Source organism: Cydia strobilella, chromosome 1 (genome assembly GCF_947568885.1).
Source record: "Cydia strobilella chromosome 1, ilCydStro3.1, whole genome shotgun sequence".
In the NCBI taxonomy this organism is placed as follows: Eukaryota; Metazoa; Arthropoda; class Insecta; order Lepidoptera; family Tortricidae; genus Cydia; species Cydia strobilella.
In genome coordinates, this window is record NC_086041.1 from 14,561,971 (window position 1) to 14,579,753 (window position 17,783).

A 17,783-nucleotide genomic window follows, 5' to 3' on the forward strand; every position below is an offset into this window, starting at 1 on the left:
CCACCTAGTGGTGATAATTTCAATACTTGCTCTTATAATAGTTATAATATAAAAACTTTTATAAAAAAAAGATAAACCGACTTCAAAAAGGATGAAATAAAATATTATCCTTTTTAGGGTTCCGTGTTTAAGTATATGCGTTACCAACTGATATGTTTAAACCCTAACCCCTTCTCCTAATCCGAACCCCCAATCCCTTAACTCCCAACCCCTCAGTTCCCGACCCATAAACTCACCTCCCCTCAACCCCCAACCTCAAACCCCCCAAACACTAATACCCTCTACCTTCACCTCTTAGTCTCTTTGGTTGTTTCCAACACTACCTACATCAAAAATCATAATACACATACGAGGGAAGTTATCAGTAGCTGTACCACGAGTTTGACATTGATATATTCGCTATCGTGTGCGTAACTTACTGTTTATGCATCTCGCTCGTACTAGGCCTCCTTCACTCGCTCAAGGTCACGCGCTATATGCCTACCGCTCGGCGTATCGTCGACGATACAACCGACAGAGGGCCGCCGAACGCCCGCCTGAGCGCTCGCACCGCACGTTTCCCGCGCCTACGCTTCGAAATGCCGAAACCACGTAATTATTGTGCAGTAGATGGGTGTAAAGGTCAAAAAACAAAGAAAAATTTGTTGTTTTTTTCATTTCCGAGAGACAAAGAAAGGTGAGTAGTATTTTAAATCTATCTTTATGAATTTTGTCACCATTTATTTCTTTGAACATAAGTAGGTAAATCGTAAATTAAGGAGTTTTTTGAGTCAGGTATTATAAGTGTTGTTTTTAAATATTTGATTGACTAATAAAAAATATGGTTGATTCGCAACATTCGTTTTATTACAATAATAGCATAAGTAACAGTACAACCCTAGCGCATTCTTACGATGACGCGTTGGCACGTGACCGTGACTCGCACGGCGAGCAAGGCAGTCTCGACTCTTAGTGCGCGTACTTCTGGTACATTTCTTCTCGTCCTGAGCAGCAGGTATTATTATTAAGATTTTGTAGGCTATTATAGCGTGAGTATTTTGGTTTTTGTATGGGAATGATGTATCTATTACGTAGTAACTATTTATTAATCTGTGCTCGTACTGGCATATTAGTGTACAAAGTTAGTTACGAAGAATATTTAGTGTCAAACTCGTGGTTAGGCTACAGTTGCACTACATCAAATTGGTGGTTTTGGGGAGGAAATGCTCGAGTTACTTTAGAAAACACCGAAATTACCATACACGTGCCTTTAAAAATTGAGGAGTTCCCTCAATTCCTCACGGATTCCATCATCAGATCAGAACCAAAAATATTACGAAAACACCTTGGAGAGGTAACTTCTTTCAAACAGAAAAAGAATAACTCAAATCGGATCATGGGTGCGGCGAGTAATCGCTGAAATCATTATCATCAAAACAATCATCATCATCAGCTCCACTTCATCAAATTGGTGGTTTTCGAGAAAAAATGCTCAAGTTGCTTAAGAAAACGACCAAATCACCATACATGTGCCTTTTTAAATTGAGGAGTTCCCTCAATTCCTCATGGATCCCATCATCAGAACAGCACCAGATTAATGTGGGACCACTTTGGAGGTAGTTCCTTTCAAACAAAAAAAGAATTGTTCAAGTCGGACCACGGGTCTCGGAGTAATCGCTGAACATCCTACATTTAAAAAATCGTCATTACTATTTTCAAAACAATCATCATCATCAGGTCCACTTCATCAAATTGGTCGTTTTCGAGAGAAAATGCTCAAGTTGCTTATGAAAACACCCAAATCACCATACATGTGCCTTTAAAAATTGAGGAGCTCCCTCAAATCCTCAGGGATCCCATCATCAGATCAGAACCGGATTAATATGGGACCAACTTGGAAGTAGCGCCTTTCGAACAAAAAAAGAATTACTCAAATCGGACTACGGGTCTCGGAATAATCGGTGCATACATAAAAAAAAAATAAAAAAAAATAGCCACAACCGAATACAGAACCTCCTTTCTTTATTTTCTTGATGGACTCGAGGGCGGTGTTGCCCGTAGCCAATGTCACGTAAAAGGGTAGGAACAAAATAAATGCTCTTAGAGCACGACGCTGTTCGGTGGTTGTTTGTAGTTGTCTCGTAAAACCGATAGCTGGATTTTACGAGAAGCACGTGGACTACCGGCTCACGAAAATGGTGGTTAAACACGCTTTGAGATTAATTCTCCATTCACTGCACACTACCAAATTAGATTATTGTATAATAAAGCTATCGATATTACACTTTAAACAATATTAATGAGCAAAAAACAAAGGAATTAATCACGAGGCTACTATCAAGATGGCGTTCGAACCGGAAGTCCACAGAACCTCCTCCTTCTATGAAATTGAAGTCGGTTAAAAAGCGACCGTCAGCCGGGCTAGCAACTGATTGGCGCGAGAGTATCTCGCCGCGACATAGACTACCCGTCCCCCTTTAATTCATACAGTTAGTAAAAGACGGGTACCTAGTCTATCTCGCGGCGAGATACTGTCGCGTCAATCATGTGGTCGGCCTACTGGCGTCAAAGAACAAATAAGAATAATATTCCTTTGTGTAGGGTCTGTCAACAACTTACTATTGAAATATCATGCAGTGAATGACCTTTATAATAAAAAAGTCCTAATAAGTGACGCCCTGCATTATTAACGAAGATCTTTCATGTAAAATGTTGCGAAGACGACCATATGGCTCTCACTGTCAAAAAGTTATTAGATCTCAAGCTTCTAACTCTACAAGCCCTAACTTCACATCTTATCTGGGAAAACGCGCATTTTTAAGTTTTTATATGTTTTCCGAGCAAAGCTCGGTCGCCCAGGTATTATTAGGCTGAAAAAGAAAATCTGGTTTGGGCTTGCGGAAATCAAGCTAAGTAACCTAAGGTACCTACTGATTTTGTGGATTCAGGCATGTGGACTCGTCACACCAAAATTTTGTTCTAACCGGTCATAAGCAAAATTATTTGTTTCAATTCGTCACAAGTATTTAGTGCTATTTATGTCACATCGTAGTTTTTTACCGACTTCCAAATCTCAAAAAGAGGAGGTTATCAATTCGGTTGTTTTTTTTTGTATGTTTGTTACTCCATATTTCCGTCATGTCTGGACCGATTATGAAAATTCTTTTTTAATACAGTTGCTTAAAAAGTGCTACTTTTCGTGGCTGTTTAGCGTGCGGAAAGTTGGTTTTCGCGAACTAGTGCTTTTTACTTTTCCAAATTTTTTAAATTTATCCTTGTTCCAATTCATGACTACTTATTGATAAGTGTTAATATTAGTTCCCTTTAAACGTCGTAATCAACATAAAAACCTACTGTTAATGTAAGAATACGAAAAATATGCATATTTCATATTTTATTACTTACCTCTTCATCATTATAAGTATTATTATACGTTTATTTTTTAATGTTGAAAAACCGTTCTTAATAAGTTGTCTGAATGGAACGGAACGCCTGTCAAAGAAGAGGCGTATTTTCTTACTGCAAGAATGTTTTAAGTTTCCAAAGGCAACATTCGATATTGTTTTTATAAATATACGATACACAAATAATCGTAAATAATGATATTTAGGTAATAATAGTACAATGTTTTAATATTTACAATTGTTTCTGTCTTATAGAACATGCATTTGAAAAAAACTTTCATTGAAGTGGGTTCAATAAAAAAATATTCTAGTCGAATAAAAGCTAGAAAAACACCTCTTCATAATGTCAATGTCAATGATGTCACAGAATTAATAATATAAAAGTTTTGAATTCCAATTCCATTCCTTACTTGTTGCTTTTCTTATTTTTTCGCAACTGTATTAAAAAACGTCGTTCGATACACGTGCGGAAATGTCATTCTTCACTCGTCCCGAGTCTTGCCACTCGCCTACGGCTCGTGGCAAGATATCTCGGTACTCGTGAAGTAATGACATACTTTCCGCACTAGCATCGAAATGTACTATTTTTGATTGTAAGTATAGGTATACATACAGATTGGTTCCGTTTTTGTCAAAACACAGTTCTAATGATGTGATCCACGAGGAATCGAGGGAACTCCTCAAATGTTAAAGGTATAGGTACATATAGTTATTTTAGTATTTTCATCAACAAGTCAAGCATTTACATTTTAAAAAGTGACATTTGATGAAGTGGAACTGCTGATAATGATCAGAATGGAACTCTTCAACGATGCATAGTTCACGTTTGGCGATTTGTCCTCTTCTTGTAGAGCCAAGCTTCTAACTCTACACGCCCTAACTTCTCAAACTCTACACCTTAAAATCAAAATATGTGCCTTGGCAATCGGCCCCCGATTGCAAAAATCATCAATTGTTACAAGGAAAACAAGTTTTTTTTAATACCACGTCGGTGGCAATCAAGCATACGGCCCGCCTGATGGTAAGCAGTTACCGTAGCCTATGGACGCCTGCAACACCGGAGATATTACACGCGCGTTGCCGACCCTTTAAAAACCTGTACACTCCTTTTTTAGTAACTCAAGATGTTACAAGGAAAACAACAGAGTATACATATACTTACTGGAAAACAAGGCATCTCACCATCATCGTGCAGACGGCTAACAACTGCACTTGCTAAACTTATCGAGTTAATGAGCCTAATGTGGTAATTCTGTTCTAATATGATCAAGAAAACAAGGACTTTTTCAAATAAATTTATTAACAAAACGAATTTCATATCTTAGCTAGAAATAGTCGCGTGGAGGCGCCCGCGGCGGCTGTAACATTGTGCATATGTATAGTCAGCGTCCAAAACATTATGCAAACAAGCTGATCAATTATTGATGATGATGATCGAAATTAAAGCAATATTGCTTTATCATGTTCGATTATTTAGGAAAATGTACCTTAGCGTGAGGTGCATGAAGGTCCTTTTATTACAGAAGGGGTCCCTTTGTTTGACATAATTATTATAAGTCATAATGTTATGATTGTCATATTTATCATTAGTCATAATTCTGAAACCATTAACTTTTCAGGATTTTCCTTGGGTTATCCTATAGATAGGTTAGATTAAGGTTTGTTTTATGGCAATCCTGAAAAGTTACGCGTTTCTGAGAAAAACCAAATTATGACTAATGATAAATATGACAATCATTACATTATGACTTTCAATAATTATGTCAAACAATAGAGACCCATTACAGAATCATCACATGCATGGAAAAAACACTAATGTGAACGAAATAGGTTGTTACTGTAACAAATGAAACTTTTTGCAGTATTTATGGGCTAATTGTTTGCACAACTTTACACAGACTATACATATCTTTGTCCACATTTATACAATACATATCTGTATTTTATTTACACATTTGCCAGCACCATACAGGCAGGGCTGCACAGCATACATTTTGAAATCTTATCACTACCAATGTAGTTGAATGCATGGATAAAAGATGAGTCTATTACTAGTATGGTACATGTGAATGTTTTCAACAGTACAAATAGCACCATGCAATAGTGACGTGAAGTACAACATATTATTATTTAGGTAAGTAAAAAGTATAATTATGTAACACACAAAATGCAAATTTGTTAGTTACTAATGTTAGGGTATCTGGACCCCTAGGACCATAAGCTTTAAGACGAAATATTCGTTGCCATTGTGCTAAGTTGTGGTTGGAACAATTTATTTCAAATATGACAATATCATAAAATGCAGGGATCAGAACCGGAATATATTTCGAATTATTTTATACTCCATATGTAGGACTCAGTTCTGTTTTTAGGTAATGACTTTGTATTATTAGATTGCCCCGTTAGAAATGCAATAATTAACAAAGAACGAAAAAATACCGGTTTCGTTCCCATACAAAAATACCTGTATCCGGTAAACTTATGATCCAGTTCCAATATCTCCACAACTTGCAAACAACGGAACAGGGATACTGTAAAAACATTCATAATTTGTTTATAAATAAATACATATATCAAGTAGGTTTACCAAATAAATAATTTGATTAAAATAAGAAAATCTACATCCCATAAAGAAAACTAACTGTAAGAATAACTTAATTCTATAACCAAACAGGATACTGAATGGATTAATAATGATTGTTCCAATAAATCTATACAAATGGTCATTGATCCTCTAATATTCAGTCAATGGTAAATGTACATTTGCTGAAATTAACAAAACTACTCAAGTAAATTTTAATTTTTCCAGGCATTTATTTATAAGTATAAAGTTATAGCATGTATGTGCAATGACTTTAATCTATGTAAATTTTGTCTGCTAATTTGAAAAACGGCATATTTACATTAGGAAATATACCATTCATGTATTTTCACTGAAATATAATTTCATAATTTATTATTTAATTTAAATAAATTCAAGAGAATTTCCTTTTATGTAGATTTATTTGGAATGGAGAGTAAAATGATTATATAGCTAGCAACATTCCGTCCATGAGAGACAAAACACAGGTTAGAGTCCCAAAGTGTAGGCTTGTAACGTTGCTCACTGAGGTGGCGTGGGCCCAGGAGGCCGCACCTGGCGCCTCAGCTGCTCCACCAGCTCGGGGTTGGCTGCCTGCATGTGCTGAGCCAGTGCTTGCCCTGCCTCCAACAATGCGCTCATGCCACCAGCACCCGCTGCACCTGTTCCTCCTCCTTGCGGTTGTGTGCCACTCATAAGTCCCGAGATAAGATTCTGCATGTTGGGATCCGCCAACATCTCTGTAGCCATATTGAGCAAAGCAGGGTTTTGTAGTAGCCCTCCTAGGTCCACGGGCCCACGCTCGCCACGCGCAGCGAGCCGTTCGTCAGCGAGACGCAAGTTTTGGCGGTACGACTCGTTGTCTGGCTCAAGTTGCGCAGCGCGCGCGTATGCCTGGCGCGCCTCACGATGTCGCTCGAGTGCGGTCAACGCAAGTCCGAGACGGCCGTGCGCTTTGCTGTAGTCAGGTTGCAGTGCGAGTGCCGCGGTGCAGTCGGCAACTGCCGCCTCGTGCTCACCCAGCTTGAAGTGAGCGGCAGCGCGATTGCAGAAATACACAGCATTTCGGGGGTCTAGCTCCACGGCGCGCGAGTAGCGTTCCAGCGCCTCGCGGTGCTTCTCCGCCTTCATCAGCTCGTTACCCTCGTTCTTAAGCTGCTCAGCGACAGCGCTGGTAGCTGCACTGACAGGCCCCGGTGCGCAGCCGCCCGCGCTGTTCGTGTTACGCACAAGCGCCAGCAGGTCGACAGTACGCGCCGAATCGGCTGCCCCAAGCTCGAACGAAGTCTCTATGCATTGCACGGCGACTTCGACGCTCTCGCGGCTGTCAGCGCTCAGTTCCGAACCTTCGAGTTGTTGCTTTAGGAAGCTGACGATCGACGCCGCGACGATCTTTACGTCCGACATCCTGTTCTTAAAAGTTAGATGTTCTTGAAATTTTATAAAATGCGGTGTTGGAAGGATTTTATTATTTTTAGATTGACAATTCAATGAGAATGACAAGCTCACGTTGTCTAGTTTTTTCAAGCCGTTTGAGATCATGCAATACACGTCGTATTTTGATAATGATTTTTTTTAAACGAGTGTTTTCACATCACCATGCATTAAGGTTTGTACATACCAAATAATAATAGTAATTGTAGAACTTCTTCAATCAGTCAATCTTCCGACTCAAGCATTAAGCCCACTGCATACTACGTGGCGCGAAGCCGCGAACGCGAGTGTGGAGTCGATTTCGTTGATTAGCGAACTAGATAGACTTCACACTTGCGTTCGCGGCTTCGCGGCGCGATTCGCGCACGAGTGTGAAGGGTCCTTAAGAATTTTGACGATACGGTTTAGTCAATTACATAGACCTAGCATTACATAGACCAGCTATACGCGTGCGCCCGTAAGGGATAGACATAGATGACGTCATAAACGTGGGGATACCATATTGGTAAAAATTACCCCAATATTTGATATCACGTTGGGGCGATTACCCTGGAGGCAAAGTTAGCTTGTTTGACGGTATTAAAAAATTGTTAAATAAAATGTCAATGGGCCGTTCTTTTTAGGCGTATAAACAATGAAATACCTCCTATAATTCGCGCAGGTGGTACAAAACTAAACATGTTTAGTAAATAAAACGTAAAATAAAATGTATTATGGGTTTTAATTTAAAGAAATCACAAATCGCAATCACACCAATTAATGTACACCACATTTAATCTTCACAACATTTGTTTATTTATTTTTTGGAATTAGAAGTACGAAAAAACTTCGAGGTCAAAATTACCCATAAAATTATGATATTTTCATCTGGTATCCCTAACATGATTGTTATGCAGCTAAATTAAGAAGAAGTTTAAAAATGGCTGACCTCAGACTCTTACCTACCTACGTAATTTGGGCGGATAATTTTACAAATAATGTTTTGTTAATTTGCGTAAATAATTGTGATATTTTTATTGAAATCGTTTGATTCTACATTGCTTTGAGTGTAACGTAATTTTACGATGTTATTCTCACATATTGCGTTAAGAGGAAGGTGTAAAATACCGTACTTACGTGTGCAAGGTTATGATCTCATATTTTTGCTCAGAGCGGCTATTACAGCCGATTACAGAACAATTCACCAGTATTTTATCAAAGTTCAAGCATTCAAAACGCTGACCATCACTATATTTCATAAGAGAAAGCACAATTTCATACAAAACAACGATAATTAAACAAGCAACGAACAAACATGACATGTCACGTACTTATTTGTTTGCCACAACCTCGGTTGTGGCAGCGGTGGAAAAGTGAAACTATGACAAGGACAAACAATAACAGCGCTTTCTCTGCTACTCCTACTGAAAGATACATAAGACTATCCCGTTCGGTCATTTTCCCCCACTCCTCGTGACCGATCCAGTTATACTAGATTCATGGTCAATTATAAAAATTTTGAAAATAGAATTTCATACATTTCGATAAAATATTTCTTGTTTAAGGAGACTCGATTCAATGCAAATTAGCCTACTTAAACACGCTGCTGCGTCGCATCTGCTTTGTGATTGGTTGGCCAACAAAAACATTTTATTTTATGTTGTAGTAGAAACAATGAGGGCTAACGCGTATGAATTCGCCGCTAGGGGCGCTAGTGTAGATGGTGGTCTTCGAAATGTCAAATGTCACTTGTCACTTCAATGACTGACAGCTGTTCTTTAGTCTTTTGGACCACCATCAACAGAGGCGCTAACTGGTGAGCAAAAAAACGATAGAACTCATTGCTTCATAAGTCAGAAACGCGCATGTGACACCCTTCATATAGCAACGTCCATACCCCACGAAAACCGCTTAGCGTTGCTTGTTAGTCTCCATAGGCTACGGGGGCCAAAATCGAGAAAAAAACTGTCTTAAAATTAAATTTAGCAAGGAGCAGGTGCCAGGGCCTCATGAGTTACGAGGTGTCGTTGACCAACCCGCCGGGGGCGCCGCGCCCGGCGGCCGGGGCGCGTACGAGTATGAAGGTATCGCAGCCTGCGGCAGCTCGCGTATCTTAGCTGTATACTTTTGATTTGTTTACCTATATGATTCTACTAGTAGAAAGTATCGTAGAAAAAGTATTGTATACAATACAATAGCGATATTATCAAGCTTTTCAATCTGGTACCTCACTTAAGCAACTCAGCAAGCTTCGTTGCTTTAACACGGTACTCGACTGAAAAGCTCTCTATTATATCACGATTGTATAAAATCCAGACGAGATAATTAAACTGACGATTTGATCAGAAAAAAAAATTGGCGTCAATCTCATCTAGCGTGTACGGATGTACACAATGGGGTTGGCCGGTCGAAATAATTAGCAGATGGCGCCAGCATAGCTTGCCCTGTCAAACCCTAGAATTGTGTCAAATTTTCGTTTTTTTAATGCTCTGGATGCCAGCCCTTTAACCCAAATTTCATAGAAAACGGGGCAAGCTATGATGGCGCCATCTGCAAACCTTTGACAGATGCCAACCCCATTTCATAGTGAAATAGAGCCAATGACCAACCAATGACCTTCAATAAGGTATTTGACTGTAAAACTATGAAAACGGATTATATCGCGTATATTGAATTTATAATACATCCCGACGTTTCGAACTCTTTACAGCGTTCGTGGTCAACGGGTGACTGAGGAAAAATTACAAAATGCAAAAATACCCACATACTAAAATAATGAACAATCATAGACTACAAACTTTAAGGCTGGTTGTACATGCAAAATCGGTTCATAAGGCTAGTTATACACTATAATTATTTTTCAAGTAAAGATATATATATATACGCGATAAAAAACTATGCCGGCTCCAACCCTACACCACGGACCCGAGAAGATTTAATTCCGTCCTAAATTGTAGGAGGGTATCCCAATATGGGACCGGCAACAAACTCGGCGGGACACATCTTTTCAAAACATCAGAATGTCCAGCATCATCCAACACTACGGTCTCACAGTCTATGTCTCGCTTGCTCCTTTATCAGGTGGACTACAGGATCCCAAGCTGGTGGTAGAGAAAAGCCATCTTCCCTATTAAAGTTTGGATATTTCTTAATCTCAATGGCCTCGCGCAGCATTCTGGGTATGTAACGCTTCTCCTTGGCAAGAACCAGAGGCTTATCAAACTTGATTGAGTGATTGGCTTTATCCATGACATGCTCACAGACAGCAGACCTAGGTCGACGGCTCCCTTTTGAGGACATTATTGTTAGTGTAGAAGACTGTCTGGTGAAAAATCAGGTAAAGAAGGAAGATTTGGAGGCTATACGGCAGGATGTTTCGTCATTATTACGGAAAGCCAAGCCTCCGAAAAGGAATTTGCCTAGAGATGAATTGGCCGCGTTGAAAACGTTACGCGATGATCCAGACCTTACTATTCTTCGAGCGGATAAGGGAAATGCGACGGTTGTACTTAATACTTCAGATTATAACCAGAAAATTAGGGAATTATTAGCGGATACTACAACCTACAAACATGTAAAGACGGACCCGACTATGAAAGTATTGAAAACCACTAAAGAACTAATTAGTGATTACTCGGACAGCCTTGATCTGAATGTTGCAAGTTTAGTTCCTGACTGCCCCGTGCCTCCAAAGTTGTATGGGTTGCCAAAAATACACAAACCTAGTGCCCCACTTCGTCCCATAGTGAGCCAGATAGATGCTCCCACATATAAATTGGCTCAGTACCTCGCGGGAGCCCTCTCAGCATTACGTGGTAACACTAGCACGCATACAAAGGATTCTTACCATTTCATCGGTGAGATTAAAGACCTAACATTGACTGATGATGAGATCATGGTCAGTTTTGACGTCCAGTCGCTATTTACAAGCCTACCGGCACAAGACTGCATTGAAATTGTCAAGAAGAGGTTATGTGAGCAGAACATGTCAGAGGAATATGCTAAGCTGTTGGAACATTGCCTTACATCTGGCTACTTGCTATGGAATGGTGAATTCTACCTTCAAGTCGACGGCGTGGCCATGGGGTCTCCGGTGTCTCCAGTAGTCGCTGACATCTTTATGGAGGACTTCGAGGAGAGGGCACTCTCATTGGCTCCTGTGCGACCGAAGATATTTAAAAGATACGTAGATGACACTTTTACTATACTTCCAAAAAGTAGTGTTTCAACTTTCTTGGATCACCTAAATTCCATCCATAGCAAAATAAAATTTACTATGGAGTTGGAAAAAGACTGTTCTCTCCCCTTCTTAGATGTATTGGTAAAAAGAAATCCTGATAACACCCTAGGTCGCACTGTGTATAGGAAACCTACTCATACTGATAGGTACTTAAATGGCAAATCGCATCACCATCCCAGTCAACTTGTTACAGTAGGCAAATCTTTGTTTCAGAGAGCCCAGAGGATATGTGATGACCAGCATCTGGCCGCGGAGCTCCAGCATGCCAGGCGCGCGCTCCAGGCAAACGAGCTCAGGATACCGCGGGTCAACCAGAGGTCCCACATTAAGATCCCCACAGTTGAGCGCAGGCCTGCCATTCTGCCTTTTGTCAGGGGGGTCACGGACAGGATCAGCCACATCTTGAAGCGTGCTTCTATAAAAACATATTTCAAGCCAATGAAGAAGATGTCACAATTCCTGAGGCCTGTAAAATGCAATACCCCTCTACAGACTGCAGGAGTGTACAGGCTGGACTGTGAGTGTGGCCTATCATATGTCGGGCAGACGAAACGGAGCATTTCCACTCGGGTGAAGGAACACATAGCTGATGTCAAGCACCGTCGACCTAGGTCTGCTGTCTGTGAGCATGTCATGGATAAAGCCAATCACTCAATCAAGTTTGATAAGCCTCTGGTTCTTGCCAAGGAGAAGCGTTACATACCCAGAATGCTGCGCGAGGCCATTGAGATTAAGAAATATCCAAACTTTAATAGGGAAGATGGCTTTTCTCTACCACCAGCTTGGGATCCTGTAGTCCACCTGATAAAGGAGCAAGCGAGACATAGACTGTGAGACCGTAGTGTTGGATGATGCTGGACATTCTGATGTTTTGAAAAGATGTGTCCCGCCGAGTTTGTTGCCGGTCCCATATTGGGATACCCTCCTACAATTTAGGACGGAATTAAATCTTCTCGGGTCCGTGGTGTAGGGTTGGAGCCGGCATAGTTTTTTTTATCGCGTATATATATATATCTTTACTTGAAAAATAATTATAGTGTATAACTAGCCTTATGAACCGATTTTGCATGTACAACCAGCCTTAAAGTTTGTAGTCTATGATTGTTCATTATTTTAGTATGTGGGTATTTTTGCATTTTGTAATTTTTCCTCAGTCACCCGTTGACCACGAACGCTGTAAAGAGTTCGAAACGTCGGGATGTATTATAAATTCAATATACGCGATATAATCCGTTTTCATAGTTTTATTTCATGAGTAACTATCGCGGTAACCGAAGACAATAGTATTTGACTGTATTTAAAATAATAGTACATTTCGATGCTAGTGCGGAAAGTATGTCATTACTTCACGAGTACCGATATCTTGCCACGAGCCGTAGTAGCAGCGAGCGTAGCGTAGGAGCGTGTAGGGTAGGGGAGGCTCGGGACGAGTGAAGAATGACATATCCGCACGTGTATCGAACGACGTTTTTTAATACAGTTGCGAAAAAATAAGAAAAGCAACAAGTAAGGAATGGAATTTGAAACTTTCTTCTTCTTCTTCTTCTTTTAAAATTATGGCTTCAGCCCAGTGGGACTATTTCGCCAGTATCAAGGTATTGAGAGGTTTACAAACGACAAAAATTGTACGGTTGTACAAGACAGTGTACGGTGATTTGTTAGCTCTTGTAAATCGATAGCTAGTCTTTACAAGAAGCACGTGGACTACCGGCCGTTGACTCCAAGATGGTGGTTAAACGCGCTTCAAAATTAATTCTCCATTCACTGCACACTACCACATTAGTTTACTGTATAATAAGCTATCGATATTACACTTTAAACAATATTAATAAGCAAAAAACAAAGTAATTAATCACGATGCTAACTATCAAGATGGCGCTCGAACCGGAAGTCCCATTTGAAACTTTTATATTATTAATTCTGTGACACTGACATCATTGACATTGACATTATGAAGAGGTGTTTTTCTAGCTTTTATTTGACTAGAATAAATTTTGTTATTATTATTGAATCCTCTTCAATGAAAGTTTTTTTTCAAATGCATGTTCTATAAGACAGAAACAATTGTAAATATTAAAACATTGTACTATTGTACTAAATATTATAGGAGATCTACTGGTGGAGTCGAATAAAACTTCCCGTTATTATAAATCTCCTATAATTATTAAATAAAATCAATAAAATTCAAATGACACGGAAAATCAGCGATTGGTTTTTGAACGTCATGCTTCAGCTTCAAAACCATAGACGTGTGGTCAAAAAGGCCAGATAAACCAGGCCGCCACACTACTCCCCCGCCGAGACCGTTGCTACGGTCGATAGTCAAGCAGATGGGGCGGAAAGTCTACGGTTCGGCCGCTACGTGTTCTTCTTTCTGCAGTTTGTTCCCGTTCTAGCGGCAGATTATTGGGAGCAGATGCGGGTAGCTGCGGAATCAATGGCGTGTTAGGCGTAGCGCTGCTGTGGTTGAGGTTTCCCCAATCATCCTCAGACATATACGCTGGCTTGAGTCTGTCTATAGTGACAGTGCATGCTTTCCCGGCTATCTCTATTTTAAATGTTTTGCTTCCTCTATGCAAAACCTTATATGGGCCAGTGTACGGTGATTCCAGTGATCCTTTGACAGGTCCATGTCGTAGAAAAACATTGCAGTAGTCCACTGGAGTGTTTTCTGAAGGCTTGAAAAAGTCACCAGGTAGGCGCAATGGCTCGCCATATAGGTACGAGCTCTGCCGCCGAAGACTGGATGTCTTCTTTCCAAGCACTGCTGATTCCGAGGAGTACCAACGGCAAAGCTTCTACCCAGTGCGTGTTGGTATGGCACATTATGGCTGCCTTTAACTGTCGATGGAGACGTTCGATCATTCCATTGCACGCCGGATGGTAAGAAGTTGTTGGTCGATGTTCGGACCCAAGGATTGCCGCCAAACTTCGGAAAAGTTCGCATTCAAATTGTCTGCCTCTGTCCGTGGTGATTTTTGTAGGACAGCCAAAGCGGGCGACCCGGCCTGATATAAAGGCTAGTGCACAGGTCTCTGCAGTGATGTCGGCCAATGGATATGCTTAAGGCCAACGCGTAAAGCGATCGATGACCGTGAGGCAATACCTGAAACCACAAGAAAAGGGTAATGGCCCTACTATGTCTATGTGGACATGTGAAAAACGATGAGATGGAGTGGAGAATGATGAGATGAAGTGTGACGTAAAATTTTGTTCTTTTGGCAATCTGCGCATTCTCTAGCCCACAATCGGCAATCTTTCCTGATGCCAAGCCAAACGAATCTTTGCGTTACCAGGCGGATGGTTCCTTTTACGCCTGGGTGGCTCAGCCTGTGTACTGCGTCAAATACCTTTCGCCGGAAGGTTTCCGTTATATATGGTCTCGGGTATGCTGTTGAGACATCGCAGTACACTTCGGTATCGGAGTCAGGGATTCTCAATTTCTTTAGGTTCAGCCCTGTGCCGTGTTGTAGTAGTTGACGTAATTCTCTATCTCCGTCTTGAGAATTTGCCAGAGCTGCGTAATCAATCACATAACCACCAATTTCTTCCACTCTGGACAGACAGTCTGTTACAACATTTAGCTTCCCTGCCACGTATTGTATGTCTGTGCTAAAATGAGAAATAAAATCCAAGTAGTGGAATATATTACGATACACAAATAATCGTAAATAATGATATTGTGGCGGCCTGGTTTATCTGGCCTTTTTGACCACACGTCTATTGTTTTTTGAACGTCATGCTTCAGCTTCAAAACCATAGACGTGTGGTCAAAAAGGCCAGATAAACCAGGCCGCCACACTATCATTAATTTATAAAAACAATATCGAATGTTGCCTTTGGAAACTTAAAACATTCTTGCAGTAAGAAAATACGCCTCTTCTTTGACAGGCGTTCCGTTCGATTCAGACAACTTATTAAGAACGGTTTTTCAACATTAAAAAATAAACGTATAATAATACTTATAATGATGAAGAGGTAAGTAATAAAATATGAAATATGCATATTTTTCAGGTTTTTATGTTGATTACGACGTTTAAAGGAAACTAATATAAACACTCATCAATAAGTAGTCATGAATTGGAACAAGTATAAATTTAAAAAAATTGGAATAGTAAAAAGCACTAGTTCGCGAAAACCAACTTTCCGCACGCTAAACAGCCACGAAAAGTAGCACTTTTTGAGCAACTGTATTAAAAATTATTTTACACTATGCGTGAAATAAAGCACCAGAAGATTAATAGAGAAACGTAGACGAAGCAGTTATTTTTAGACACAGTTTCTATTTTAAAACCTGTATAAAACTATAATTTGATTGTGACGTCACATGCTAGTGTTTCATATAAATTCCATAGTAGCAAAATCGTTTTGACAGTTCGAAAAAAGAAGTCAAATACCCTATTTCATTTTTGCTTTCACACCACCTGATTGAATAGAGAATTTTATCAGATTTTTGCATTGTGAAAATTGGCAACATTGATGATACGATTGACAGTAGCTTGACCAATAATGAGAGGCTTTTTGACCAGTGTCGCCAGTTTTTTTTGTACTACGTCAATGGCAAACAAGCATACGGCCCGCCTGATGTTAAGCACCGTAGCCTATGTACGCCTGCAACTCCAGAGCAGTTACATGCGCGTTGCCGACCCTAACACCGCACTGTCGTTGAGCTCTTCTCTGGCAACCTTAAGCCCCCCATTCACACTCCTACAATGCAGTCCGCCTCGCAGGACTGCGGAGTAGGATATAGCACACACTTCCTACATTGCAGTCCTACCATACCAGCATTGGTAGGTATACCACAGGACCTACTACGAAAGACGAAAATCGAAATTTCGCTATCTGCCTCCCTATCGCTCTTGCGATAAACTAAAATATCTAGTGATAGAGAGGCAGATAAAGAAATTAAGCTTTTTGTTTTTCGCGGTAGGCCCTCGTGTCGGTGCTCTTGCAATACCGTTATGTGCTATTTCTAAAAAAAAATAGCTATTTTGGTGATTTTTGATCACATACACAGCGAATTCCTTTATATATTTCAATAAAACCTGCTAAGCCCGTGTTTTTCATTGTAAAGAAAATGGCGGACTGCAGTCCTGCATTAACATTCACGGTTTAATTCGCTACATGACAGTCCTGCTACGCCATACCACAGACAATCCTGCGCGGCGGACTGCAAGCGGTGGGCGGGGCTTGTAGGACCCAAGAGGCATTCTCCAATTTTTTCCTCATCTATAGATTTGCTTGATCAACTATATTACCATTGGTAAAGCTTTGCACACCGTATTTAAATTATTTAATTCAGTAACTGACCGCGCGGACGCAGCTATACGTTAAGCCCGCTCTCTATTTCGCTGATTAGTGAACTAGACTCCACACTCGCGTTCGCCGCATCGCGCACGAGTGTGGAGGGAGCTTTATACTCACTTCTGACGCATTGCTGCGTTCCTGTCGTCAGGTCAGTCACTGAATAAAAAAATATTTTTGTGTGTGAAGCGCTTGTATTGTATTGTATTGTAGTTCGGGCGATTTTCCGCAACTCGACGACTGGCGCCTATTTTGCGTGACATGGGGGTGGGCTAGTCCTGCCAGCCCAGCTCCTCGAGGAAACCTATCAAACCTTTGATGTTGAGTAGGACCTCGGGGAGGTCTCTCGGGAATCCGAGATGTTTTGCCCTGTATGGGGCCACTCCGCTGCACTCCAGCACCACGTGAGAGGCTGTTTCTTCTGTCTCCATGCATCCTCTGCATAGGGGACTGTCTGTGACACCTGTTATAAAAAGATGTTTGTTAAATAGTCCATGACCTGTTATGACACTGGTTACCATGATCAGTCGGGTCTTTCCTAATTAAAGGAGCACCCTTGTGAGCTTTCCGTTGATGCCAGGTATGGCTTGTTTGGCCTGTCTACATCCAGTCTGGTTTAGCCAATGTTCTGTGTGTAGTTTCCCTGTACGAGCCAGCAGCATTGAGCGTACCTTGCTAAACAGTATCAGGAGGATCGGTTCTGGGCCAATCGCTCCCGCACTCGATCCTTGCCTGGCAAGCTCGTCCGTAGCATCGTTACCCCGGGATCCGCTGTGTCCTTTGATCCTTTGTAGGGTGATCTTATTGTTATGACATACCTCCATTAGTCGTTCGTGGCATTCGTGTATAAGTTTGGATGTGA

The 17,783-nt window shown here is 40.7% G+C and overlaps 1 protein-coding gene across 1 annotated transcript; it reads right to left on the reverse strand.

Annotated features, from left to right (window-relative positions):
- Positions 1-4,665: 4,665 nt before the first annotated feature.
- LOC134741458 (small glutamine-rich tetratricopeptide repeat-containing protein alpha-like) lies at positions 4,666-7,466 on the reverse strand. The gene has a single exon (XM_063674244.1). The coding sequence runs from the start codon at positions 7,369-7,371 to the stop codon at positions 6,487-6,489; it is 885 nt and encodes a 294-aa protein (XP_063530314.1). The 5' UTR covers positions 7,372-7,466; the 3' UTR covers positions 4,666-6,486.
- Between the last annotated feature and the right edge of the window lie 10,317 nt (positions 7,467-17,783).

Bases quoted from the DNA above. Each gene is read 5' to 3' on its own strand.
- LOC134741458 (XM_063674244.1), bottom strand. From the start codon at position 7,371: ATGTCGGACGTAAAGATCGTCGCGGCGTCGATCGTCAGCTTCCTAAAG.